At 41.3% G+C, this 13,301-nt stretch overlaps 1 protein-coding gene across 1 annotated transcript; it reads left to right on the top strand.

The window, feature by feature from the left end:
- The first annotated feature begins 4,261 nt into the window (after positions 1 to 4,261).
- On the top strand, positions 4,262 to 8,308 carry h3f3c (H3 histone, family 3C). Its single transcript, XM_047379308.1, has 4 exons — positions 4,262 to 4,415; positions 5,682 to 5,825; positions 6,845 to 6,998; positions 7,080 to 8,308. Exons 2-4 carry the CDS (start codon positions 5,698 to 5,700, stop codon positions 7,206 to 7,208), a joined length of 411 nt encoding a protein of 136 aa, XP_047235264.1. The 5' UTR covers positions 4,262 to 4,415; positions 5,682 to 5,697; the 3' UTR covers positions 7,209 to 8,308.
- Positions 8,309 to 13,301: the final 4,993 nt, after the last annotated feature.

The raw sequence follows: 13,301 nt of genomic DNA, 5'->3' as shown, positions 1-13,301 counted from the left end.
CTCTGAGGCTGAGCCTGACCATTTCTGCTGCCAACATCTTAGATCTTATTCTTCTGGTTATGGTCTAAAACTGTGCTTCTAAACAAGTCAAACCTGAGGTCCAATCTAAACATGGGCTTGATGGATTCTTTCATCATATCAGGTCTGAGGGAGTTTACTCCTCAATAACTCACTGGTTTCATCCAAACACCCACGCTTTCCACTATGACCATTATTTCACCTTGACAGATTGAAATAATTAAAATTTCAGCACATATATTCTCTCTGAATCTTTAAACAAAATCCTGAAGAATCACAGATTGCACTACATGCAGCATTAGTTACCCTGAACATAATGCTAAATGTCTTCATGATCTAAATGCATTTGTGGTAATCTGTACGTTTCCATTAGCAGGAGAAAGAAAAGCTCAACCTGTCCATGTGAAATGCAAGTCCAATGGCCCATAACCTCAACTAGCAATGTGACCAAGCTGCGTGAAAACAGTCACGGTGCAATGCTGAGCGTTGGTAAATATATGTTTAGGCTCAGGTGTCTCAACCATAGCCCCTCTGGTTCGTTGGATTTTAGCAACTTTGTGGAGCCAATCTATGACGGCAGGACAGAACCTGTAAAACTACAGCCTTGGCTTCATGTTAAGCCTGAAATGAATACTGCCACTGAGATTTTCAAGTTTAAAGTCATTTTCATGCAACTAAGGGTGGGAAATGTTTTCTGATAGGAAATGTGTAAAAGAAGTATAAATTTAAAAAAAGATTTTATTTTTATTGAAAACGTAATTGTTAAAAATTATTTAAATCCTACTCAGTCAATGGAAATCTTTTATTTGTATACCAGGGATCAAAGCCACCTCCTAATTGAGCAGCTTTTTACAGGTTTCCTCGTGATTTACACTATATTGCCAAAAGTATGTGTCTGTCTACTTTTACATGTAAACAAACTTTGATGGCATCCTATTCTTAAGGTCCAATATGTTGATAGATCCACCGTTGTCAGTAATAGCAGCTTTAACTGTTCTGTAAACATTGTGCAAGGTTTAGGTGTTCAAAGTTAGATGAGAGAACCAGAATTACAGCCTTCACTCTAATTTCTCTCAAAGGTGTTCCATTAAGTTTTGGTCAGGACTGTGCAACCCAGTCATGTCTCTCTACACCAAACTCTATATACCTGCAGCCATGGAAGTGATTGGAACACCAGATTTCATTGAGTTGGTGGTGTGGCCCAATACTTATGGCAGTATAGTGTGTCTTTGATGATGAGTTCGAAGTCTTTGCAGGTATGAAGGTCTCCTTGCCATCACCCTAGTCTTTAGCTCCTTCTACAGATTCCCTATTAGATTTAAGTCTAGACTCTGACTGGGCCACTCCAACAAGTTCATATCACTTCCATTCAGAAGAAACATGAAGATGAATTTAAACTTAAATCCGCCTGGGGTTATGAATAATGTTGGACCAAAATTTGGGTCTGCGGATGTCAAGGCCCTACCAAATGTGTTTCAAGTAAAAATGCCAATTGCAGAAATTCATTGATTTCTGCAGGTAGAAGAAATGAGATTGGCTGATACAGCAGAGCTACTGTAGCTCAAATTACTGAAATAATTTGTTTCAGCAAACATGTGCATCACAGTTACATATATATATATACCATTTAAGGTAGTGCAATGCTTTGGTTCTGCAATACATGTTGATGCTACTTTAAGTATTGTCCATGTAACCACCTTTACTGAACAACCTCACTCCTTTCACTACCTCCGCTAAGAAGGTGTAGCCATCATTATTGGTTCCATCAGTTCTAATTTCTATTCATGACAGAATTTCAAAATAAATTAAACAACAATCTAACCTTTATCAGAATGAGATGGATATGGGAAAAGCCTTTATGGCTTAGCTGAACAGGGTAAACTATGGCCTCATCCATACAGGTGTGCAGAAGGACAAAACTGCTGTGGGTCCCGTGGGTAAGCCCACAGTGCTACCCATAGAAAACCCCTTGATGGCAATCAAAACAGAGAGAGGCCATTATGAGACCTGATAGGGTTACCATACAGCACATATGGGTCAAAGAAAATACTCATGGAAGCAAAAGGGCCAAAGATGGCTATGAGCCTATATAAGCTAACCTTCAAATGGCTCATTTGGGCTTTCCTGAAGGAAGCTTACAGTGTGACCTTAAGGTAAATGGCTGGGGGCCCCATATGGACAAATCAATGGCACATTGTTGCTGTGCTCCATTTGACCCTAAAATCTGAACTTGGATCTGAGACTGATATCAAAATGCAACTGAATTCCAAATGCAAGACAGAAGGGCCTTGGGATGTGTTCCAAAAACCTTGAGAAATACAAACTGATAACTACTTCTGAACATTCAATGCATTCATGGAATAGAGGAATATCTTTTCTAACAGAGGTTGCACAATGCCTTCTATAACTGATTTAATCAGATTCAAACTGCCAAAGGTGCAAATAAAAAAAGGTTCCTGCAACTTTCAACACTTTTTATATGTAACCCTAACCCAGCCATTATGGAATTTCATCGATTTAAGTCCAGACGTTTAAGTCCAGACGACTAGGCCACTTCCAAAACCTTAATTTTGTCTTTTCAGCTATTCAGAGGTGGACTTGCTGGTGTACTTCAGGTCATTGTAATGCTACATACCTCAAATGCGTTGCAGCTTAAGATCACAAAGTAATAGCCCTACATTTTCCTTTTCTTTTGGAGAGTAGCAGTCATGATTCTATCAGTGACCGTCCATCCAAGTAGTAATGTTGATCCTGTTGAAAGATGGATCATTGAATCAGTCAGCAGTTGATTGTTTTTCTGCATTATTTGAGAGAAATTCGGTTTGTGGAAATGATCCTGACTCCTCCATTCTACCCTTTAATTGGGTTTTTTTTTTTTTTTTCCATGTTAATTCTGCACATAAAAATATTAGGCAGAAATATCATATTTTTAAATATCCACATGTTCCCAAGTTCCCCCAGCCCAGTACATGAGGAAAACATGGAATATTTATAAATATGTGTATATTTGTAACGATCAGGGAAGTGGGCCAGAGTATTCTTATATTGTAACCACAGTTGAGTAGCCACAATAAAGCATTGCTGAGGTCCCAGCTCTGGGTCAGGATAAGACATCAGCAGAGAGGAACATGCTCTGTCCTCTAGTAAGTCTCATCATCCTGTAACCACAGTGAGTTTGTGTTTACTGAACGGCAAAGAAAAGGAATATATGTAGAAGGCTCTACGTTCCTGAACACATGCTCATTAATCATCATGTGGTCTACCTCACATATGTGAAAGTGCTGACAATGACGTGAATTAAAGCAGTGAGATGTTTTTTTATTCATGAGTTGGTTAACATACATGAACACTGATGCATTGAAAAGATTCTCATTCAAGCAGGTCACAGAAATCTGCTAAATGAATTTAAACAGGTGTGTAATCTTAGTCTGAGGATGCATCAGATTATCTAACACATTTTAATCTAATATAAAATATCTACATTTTAATTTTTACATCACCAACCTTGCTGAAAAGTTTTGAAAGTTATGTCTGATATAAAAGAGGTTTGTGCCTACATATTTAGAGCCTTTCCACACAACAACACAGTTGTGAAAATGTCATGTCAGCCAGCTGCTTAGACCTATTTCTGAAAGGGAAAACCCACAGTTAATGTACTCACATAAGGCGCTTTCTGGCATACCCCAGAATATGTCACCAATTTATGTCTGACTGATTTTCTGAAAAGGACCAAATTAAAGGTTATAACCTGGAAGTCCCGGCTTAATCCCTGGTTTTGATTTTGTGAAATAGGCCCCAGAAATGTTAGAATAGGCGGCCCAGGATATTAAACAACTTTTCATACAGACTACATAAAACTGGGCCGGTAATTTTTGTGGATCGTTCAGCCACGTTTGATCTCAGTGAAAATCTGCTGGTATCTGTCATTTCCCATTTTATATGGCAAAACCAAATGTTCATCCCACTTTACAACTGGCACCAACGAGACCCCATTTCACTCCATGCTCCACTCAAAAGTTAACAACCTGCTTATTTATCATCATAACGTAAGATTATTTGTTTTAGGAGCCATTCCATGCACTTTCACACTTCCTTTTGAAACGACGTTTGAAAATGTGAAAAATATAAATAAAAAAACTAGAATTTTCTAAATTAAACTTATATGATTGAAATCGTAGGTTTTCCACCCTGTTTGCCCGGATATAAGTAAAAAAAAAAAAAGTTTTAATGTTTACAAATGTTGGCATTGCATTGTGGGAGTAAGATGATTGACACCGGCGCCATTTTGCTCCTGCTCGCTCTGCTTCCATTGTGTGAGAGATAGTAAATATCTGACGCTGCCACACAACCACGACACACTGAAACGTTGCGAAGTAAAAGCTGAAAATTCAGCCCCGGTAAGTAAACATTTTCACACTCTTTAGAAACATTAGAATATAATTCACCGTTTTGTGTTATAATAGGACGGGCGAGTGTATTTTGGGGAGCTTAAATAGCGTTTAATTTCGACGCTGAGGTGAGAAAAGAAAGCCGCTGTCTCGATGCCCAGGCGGGGAGAAACACGGCTCATTACTTCCACCGCCAAGCTAGCTGCTCCACTTTCAGAAGTTTCTATCTCGCTTTCTTCTCTAATACAGCGTCGCCCGCACGACACAGTCAGTGTTCTGATGCCTAAATATGTTTGCTAAGATTTGTTGGTAGTTTTTTGTGTCCACGTTTTGAGTTTCAATAGAAGATCGTTCAAGTTTAGATCCTGTTCGTTGGCTGTACATTGGTAGGCGGGTTCTTTTCAGTCTGCGGCCATAATCTTGCGGTATGAGGCGGGGCTGGAGCTGTTCGTCCCGCCTTCACCCCGCAGTCTAAGCGACTATTGGTCCAGAAAAACAGCAGAAGCTCACCGGATTGGTGCATTTTCATAACTTTATTTCGTTTGAAATTCTTATTGGTTTTAGGGTTTCGTGTTTTTGATTGGCTGGCCTTGATGTTTTTATGTAGGTGCCACAATTGGGGACCGAAATTTCGTCGGGACTGGAAGGAAGAAAAAAACACACACACCAAGTAGAATTGGTGGGAATAAAAACACTGATTAACATGATTTGACTTTGAGCTTTAGCTACGTGCATTTGTTGTTTGGCAAGAACATAACAGCTACATATAGGATCTAGTAGCGGTAAACAATGTGAAGAAACAATTTTCAAAGTATCTTCTGAGCCTTAGTTACCAGCATCCTCTCACAAAGGCAAATCATTTGCATAAACTTCTTAGAATCTAGAGATCTAACAAAATAATGTTACAGTAAAAAAAACATTTTTACCAGCAAGATGATGGTTGTAAAGTTGTTAAAGTTTTGCACTGTGTGCTGCATGCTCAATAAAACTGGACAATAGAGGACAAGTGAAAACAATATGAAAAAGGACCTGATAGGTGCTAATAGGGTCCTGTCATATTGTGTTTACAAAGTCCAGACCAAAATGGTACCAACAGAAAACGCCTGGAAAGGTTCCTAAAGAATACTTACAATAAAGTTCAGGTGAGGCTTCAGGCTTCGTTCAAACCTAAATGGTCACACCAAATATTAGACATAAATACACTGCACATCAAATGATGTCGACACAGAACAATATATTCCAGGTACAGTTATTATATTTATATTTTCCTTTCAGGTGAAACTTTGTCGTAATGGCTCGTACCAAGCAGACAGCTCGTAAGTCCACTGGAGGAAAAGCTCCTCGTAAGCAGCTGGCCACCAAGGCCGCCCGCAAGAGCGCCCCCTCCACCGGTGGTGTCAAGAAGCCCCATCGTTACAGGTGACCTTCACTTCTAGCTGTTTGTGTGTGTTTATCTGTGACGATGGCTCCCCAACACCGTTGACTTGCCGTTGGAGAGTATGCAGTGAGGACCAGCTTCACTTGATTATTAAATATATTAATATATAGGTGTTATAATAAGGCTTAATATGATAAGTCATGCAGCGTCACTTCTATTTGCTTAGTTTTTTTGTTAGCCACTTTTCCGTTGCAGGGACTTGCAGCCATTCGCTGGAATATTGAAATCCCTCCACGTGTTTTGACACAGTTTTACCAGAGTAATTCAAATTTCCCAGGTCCACGCTTGACCAGGTAAAACGTCCTGATCTGGGGGTAGGACTTACAGATTACCCCAGGATGTGGACGGGTGGGGTTATGTGCTGAGCAGCAATGATTGGTCAACCCTTTTTGTTGCAGTGTTCTAACTTCCGCTTCTTTGCCACATTTAAGACCTGCGTTAGTCTGACTCCTGGCTTTGTTTATTCTTTTACCAGTTTGATGAGATTTCCCTGAGGAAGCCTGGTTGAACAGCCAGCATGTCTCAGCAGAAACTAGTTTCTTCTCAGTGAGATGGACATTAGCTAACTGAGTCTTTGAGTGTTTCTTCACAGCGTAGTGTGGTTGTTGGCGAGACCTGAGAACACTTAGGTTTGATGCATTCACTGACCAGAAAAAGATCCAATTTGTTTTTTGCAACTAATTAATTTGAAACTAAATAGTAATTTATTCTGCTGAACATGGCCCAGGTAGGCTATATTCTGTACATAGACTTTATTCAGCTCTCTATGCATTTTAGAAGAAGAAGAAAAGAACTTTATTTAGCAGTGAAAATATAGACCCAGGCTTGGTTCTGATTGAGAGCCCCTTAGATCAGATTGAAAATAACAAAACTCTGAAGATGATTCTATGTGAGCATAGTGTAATAAAGCAGCTGGTGGTTCTGTCTGCAATCATTGGTCAGTTAGTTTCACCAAGAACCAAAGAACTCTTTCTAATGAGCTTCTGGCTTTGTGTTTCAGGCCCGGTACTGTGGCTCTGAGAGAGATCCGTCGGTACCAGAAGTCCACTGAGCTGCTGATCCGGAAGCTGCCCTTCCAGCGCCTGGTGAGGGAGATTGCTCAGGACTTCAAGACTGACCTGCGTTTCCAGAGTGCAGCCATCGGAGCTCTGCAGGTGTGTGAGAAAACGTTTTAGAAACGCTGCAGCCGTGGAACTCCTGCTGCTAACACATGATGTGGTTCTTTGTTCCTGCAGGAGGCCAGTGAGGCTTACCTGGTGGGTCTGTTCGAGGACACGAACCTGTGTGCTATCCATGCCAAGCGTGTCACCATCATGCCCAAAGACATCCAGCTGGCACGCCGCATCCGTGGAGAGCGTGCTTAAATGCCTTCCGGGTGTTTCTCTGCGGTTCCCCTCCCTGTCCTCACTGCTCCCTCCTGCCCCAGCCCTCACACTCCTCACCCTGCTCAACTTCTTTGTAGACATTAGGGTCATTCTGATTATGAGCAGATAGAAACATGTTGAAGTCTGGTCTCTCTTAGAAGTTTTTTGTCTTCATAAAATGTTTTGGGGTACTTTTTTTGTGCATGTAAAAAGTTTTGTGGATCAGATGCACATGTGCACACATACTCAAATGTGTATCACTGGATTTTGCTGGTGCTTCCTAACATGGAGCCCACCCATGAGCTCACCTGTTTTGTTCTGGTGTCAGCTGAAGCAGAGGGACCAGGCCAAGGAACTAGTCTGCTTAAGGGGAGCTGCAACTTCCACAGCAGGGTGCTATTAAAACTAGTCCTGAGGCCTGTGGCCCCTTTAAACATCACCTCCCCTCCCCCCCAGTCCACCCCCCTGACTCCCAGCTCCTTCATCTGGAACAAGCTTGGGAGTGGGTGGAGTGCTGCTCTGTTTGTGTGAACCTGCAAGCCCTGATCTTCCAAACCAACTGGACCCGACAAACAACAATGTCTTGGTTGGTTTACACTATGGAATAACATCGTGGCCATGGTGTCAGGTTTTTTACACGAATTTCATGAGTATGTCTAATTATACCAATTTCTAAATTATCAAAATAAAAAATAAAAAAATAGTTGATTTCTGCTGCAATGTCAAATGTTATCTGCAGTGATTTGTTTTGTAGTAGTTCTGGAGAAGCTTGGTTTTTTTTGTTCCCAGAAAACGTTTATTCCCATCCCAACCACATGGGGGCGTTAGATCACCATTACCCTTTCCTGTTTTCCATAGATTAGCATTAGATTTGACATAGTGAAAGTTATTCTGCACATGTTTCGGGTCTTTGTCATTCCTGCAGTCTCTCAGCATATAAACTATCCCTGTCATGAAATTTCTGATACAGAATATAACCTCATAATTGTTTTTTTTTAATATTTTTCTTATTCCTTGAGATTTTCAGACATATAAATAAGCTGATCTTTGTATTTTCCAAATTTCTCATTATGGTGGTAATAAATAGATGTTAAAACAAATGTATCTGAGTTTTTGTGTTATTTACAGTATTTCACAAATGCACCTCCATATACAATCAAGCCTGTAATTATTCATACCCCTGGCTAATTTTGACTCAGTCTCAACCAGCAATTTTTTTTCTTGATTGGAAATAACACAGACATCTCCCAGGAGATAAGACAATGTACAAGGTGTATCATTGTGGAAAAAATGTTTCTCAGCATTTAAAATTTTAATAAAAAGTGGCATGTTCAAAATTATTCATACCCTTCTCAGTTAATAGAAAAGCCTTTATTGGCTGTTACAGCTATCAAGCGCTTCTTATAACTGGGAACTAGCTTGTTGCATGTCACCACTGGTATTTTTCCCCATTCATCTTTAACAATAAGCTCTAATTATTTTACATTGAAAGCTCTTTATACCATCACCCTGATCTTTAGCTCAGTCCACAGATTCTCAACTGGATTCAAGTCAGGACTCAGGCTGGGCTGCTGCGACATTGTTTTTGTACACTAACCATTTCTTCACCACTTTTTCTGTGTTTTGGGTTGTTGTGCTGAAATGTCCACTGGTGCCCACGGCTGTTTCTTTGCAGACTGTCTGATGTTGAGAATGTTGATGTGCTCTTGCTCTTTTTTTCATGGTGCTGTTTACTGTGATTAGGTTCCCAGGTCTATTGGCTCGGAGCCCAGATTCACCAGGATGGCCGTGGTGGTGATCCTTGAATTCCGTTTCACCTTTCTCACTATCATCCTGGTCAGCACAGGTATCACTTTTGGTCTCCAACCACATCAAGATTTCCCAGAGTGCCAAACAGCTTGTATTTTTTAATAACACTTTGCACTGTAGCTGCTGGAACTTGAGAACATTTAGATATGGTCTTATAGCTCTTTCCTGACTAGTGAGCAGCCGCAGGTCCTCAGTGAGCTCCTTTCTGGTAGCATGATTGCTCTCAAACCACCTGCAGAGAGCTGCTGATTTTCACATGTTGAATTGATTAAAACAGCTGTCCTCAGTGAATCAGAGTAATTAGGATGCTTTAGAACAGTATTAAAAGTTTGGATTTTCCCATAGACAGTTTGCAGAGGGTATGAATAATTTTGGACTTGCCACTTTTTGTTCAAATGTACATCGTCTTATTGTGTGGCCTCCCAGATGTGGTAAGCTGAGTTGTCCACGCGTCAGCGAATGCACCAGCCGTTTCCTTTAACCAGCTGTTCTTGCACTGTTGTTCATGTAGTAGTACTTTTAAAAGTCTGAAATACACTGCCTGGCCAAAAGCAAAGTTGCCACCTGGATTTAACTAAGCAAATGGGTACAAGCCTCCCATTGGATAATTACTGCAAATCATTGGCATGCATCAAGCAGAGAAAACATCTAAGGAGATTGCACAAACTACGAACATTGGGTTAAGAACTGTCCAACGCATTATTAAAAAGTGGAAGGATAGTGGGGACCCATCGTCTTTGAGGAAGAAATGTGGCAGAAGAAAAATCCTGAATGATTGTGATCAGCGAAGGGATTGGGACTGAACAGCTGTGTAGCCTTAAGAAAACCACTAATCAGTGAGGCCCACCGGAGCATAGGGAGCATAAAGATTGGACTCTGGACCAATGGCAGAAGGTCATATGGTCTGATGAGTCCAGATTTACCCTGTTCCAGAATGATGGGAGCATCAGGGTAAGAAGAGAGGCCGGTGAAGTGATGCACCCATCATGCCTAGTGTCTACTGTACCAGTCTGTGGGGGCAGTGCTATGATCTGGGGTTGCTGCAGGTGGTCAGGTCTGGGTTCAACAACAGTATGTGTTCAAAGAATGAGGTCAGCTGACTACCTGGATATACTGACAGACCAGGTTATTCAATGGACATAATTCTAACACATGGATTGGCCACCACAGAGTCCAGACCTCAACCCCATTGAGAATCTTTGGGATGTGCTGGAGGAGGCTTTGTGGAGCGGTCAGACTCTACCATCATCGATGCAAGATATTGGTGAAAAATGAATGGAACACTGGATGGAAATAAATCATGTGACATTGCAGAATCTCATCGAGCTTGCCATAATAAAAGCTAAAGGCCTTTTTTTTGGTGGCGACTTTTCTTTGGCCAGGCTGTGTGTGTACTTTTGAATTAATTTTAACAGTCTGATTGATATTTCTCATTGTTACCCAGTGTTTAGTCAATAGTTTACCTAAAGCATATTATTTTCAGTTTATACATTGTGAATTAGGACTGGCGACCTGTCCAGGGTGTACCCCGCCTCTCGCCCATAGACTGCTGGAGATAGGCACCAGCTCCCCCGCGACCCACTATGGAATAAGCGGTAGAAAATGACTGACTGACATTGTGAATTATTGTTTATGTTTTCAGTTCCATAAATAATATTTAGAAATGATTATAAATATAGGGCTGCACGGTGGCGCAGTTGGCATCACTGTTGCCTTGCAGCCAGGGGTCTTTCTGCATGGAGTTTGCATGTTCTCCCCGTGCCTGCGTGGGTTCTCTCTGGGTACTCCGGCTTCCTCCCATAGTCCAAAAACATGACTGTTAGGTTAATTGGTCTCTCTAGATTGCCCTTAGGTGTGACTGAGTGTGTGCGTGGTTGTTTGTGTGTTGCCCTGTGATGGACTGGCGACCTGTCCAGCATAGACTGCTGGAGATAGGCACCAGCTTCCCCGCGACCCACTATGGAAGAATTAGGTTCTCCTTTCTAGTCAGTCTGAAATATTAATGTGTAAAAACAAACTAAAGACAATAGTATCGTCTATGATAGGATTTCTGTAGTTCCTATTATATAGTAATACGTCAGAGGATTTTTCAAAGTCAATCATTGGTTTGATTTTAGTGGGCCACCCCAGCACTAAGTTGTTGGGGGTTTAGGGTTTTGTAGAACCGTAGTCGGACACCATGGTGTCACTTAATAAACTGCTAAACCAGGTTTAAGGTAACCTCTTGATTAACCTCTTGTCTAGTTCTTTGATATGTTTAGTGTTCTGGTGAATGGTCAAGTTGTGTGGCCTGGGGTTAGGGTCCTAGGCTTTCTGGTAGGCAGTCCATACGGTCCACAAGTTTCTGGATCAGTTCTTACAGTCTGTTCTGCCAACCAGCAGCGCAGCTCCTCTGCTCTTACTGACATTTCCCTTCCTGGCTGATATCATGTCTGAAAAGTGTTTGCAGCTTTAGGGTCATTACATTTGTTTTTAAGTCTTAAAGCTAAGTAACACCTGTAGAAACCATGCATTCTGACTTTGTTACAATGTGTCCTGAAACATATTTAGAACAACTGCTAAAATCCTTCAGGCAATACCAATAAAAATAATGTCTTGATGGATTATCAGGGTTTATTTGACAACAATAGCTCCATTCAACTTCGGATAGCTTTTTCAACCTAGTGAAGTGTTTTGATTCCCACGGTGGAAGAATGTTTTATGTTATATATGATCATTTGGGATTTGTGCTGCTCTGCTCCTCATCTTTTGCCTCTGATTGGGCAGGAATCACCATAGTTACCGCTCAGCAGGTGTTTGTCTGATTGGAGACCTTCTGGCATCCATGATGGCTGTTAACATGGTTGATGTATAATGTTTTCTTTGCTTCATAACAGGGTGCAAACAGGACACACATCAAATACATCTCCATAAAATAAATAATTCTTTTTTTATGTTCACGTTTCATTCAGAGATGAAATCTTCCCTATGAGTGTGTCTGATGCTACATCTACTGACATTTTTCACATTTTGTCACATCATAACCTCCCACTTCAGTGTTTCTATGTAACATGCTAACACAAACTAATGCACGATAAAGAAGCGCAAGAAAAGTTTTACATTTTGTTTTACAAATAAAAATCTTAAAAGTGAAGGTGAAACTCTTGACCAGACTGAAGTCTTTTGGAACCTCTGACATGTTCTCCTCCAGGTTTGTCCAGCATTTAGCTCCATCCATCTTCCCATCAGTTCTGATCAGCTTCCCTGTCCTAACTGAAAAAAAGCATCTCCACAGCATGATGCTGCCACCACTATGTTTCAGAATGGGGTATTGTATGTTTAGGCCGATGTGCCACGTATGGTGTTTAGAAGTATCATTTTAATCCGATCTGGTCTTCTTATTGCTTCCTTTTTTGAGACTTTTGTGTTGGCTGAAGCTGATATGGCAGCAGACTGATATGCACAGTACAGAGGAACTAGACCTGTACAGATGGGCTGAAAGGCCTCTTAGTAACGAAGCTCTTACTTGAAAAGCAACATCCATACATCCACTATTTATACCCGCGTATCCTTGCAGGATCTCCTGCGGTCAGTGGTCAAGAGGCGGGATACACCTTGGACAGGTCACTAGTCCATCACAAGACAACACAGAGACACACAGGACAAATAACCAACAACACTCACACTTCGGGACAATTTAGAGAGACCAAATAACGTAGGAGTCATTTGTTTTTGGACTGTGGGAGGAAGCCAGAGTACCCACCCAGTGAGAACCCACACTTACAGTTACAGTTTGAAAATGTCCTCCTGTCCTGTGACCATCATTACATTTGGAAGAAAAAGAAGGAAGCTTGCAAGCCAGAGAACGCCATCTAAAGTGTTGTCGTCCATGAAGTTGATATTAGGCCTGTGCAGCTCATGCAGGGGCACAAGTACTGGATCAATGATGTCATTCAGATAGTACCATTCATAAAGTGTAGGGCAGTTCGGTATTGACTAGATATACCTGCCTACACTGTAAAACCACCACACCCAAAGGCTCCTCTGGTGACAACAGTGGCTCTCCTTAACGTCTCTAACATGGTTGGCGGCCATCATTTCTGCTCAACATGAATCTATTTTCTTTAGAGAACAGCACCGAGGCCCACTGGTCCCTCATCCAGTGTAAATGCTCCCTGGTCCATGAAAGATGATGATGCCTGTGCCTGGTGGTCTGTTCAAGTACCCTTGCAGGTCGTCTAGCACACACACCACGCTGCTTTCAGATGGTCTGACGTGACACCTGGGTGCCTCTCACTTCCTTTA

The sequence above is a fragment of the Girardinichthys multiradiatus genome, chromosome 11 (assembly GCF_021462225.1).
Source record: "Girardinichthys multiradiatus isolate DD_20200921_A chromosome 11, DD_fGirMul_XY1, whole genome shotgun sequence".
NCBI lineage: Eukaryota > Metazoa > Chordata > Actinopteri > Cyprinodontiformes > Goodeidae > Girardinichthys > Girardinichthys multiradiatus.
The sequence above is the reverse complement of the archived record's forward strand: the minus strand, read 5'-3'. Positions and strand labels throughout refer to the sequence as shown.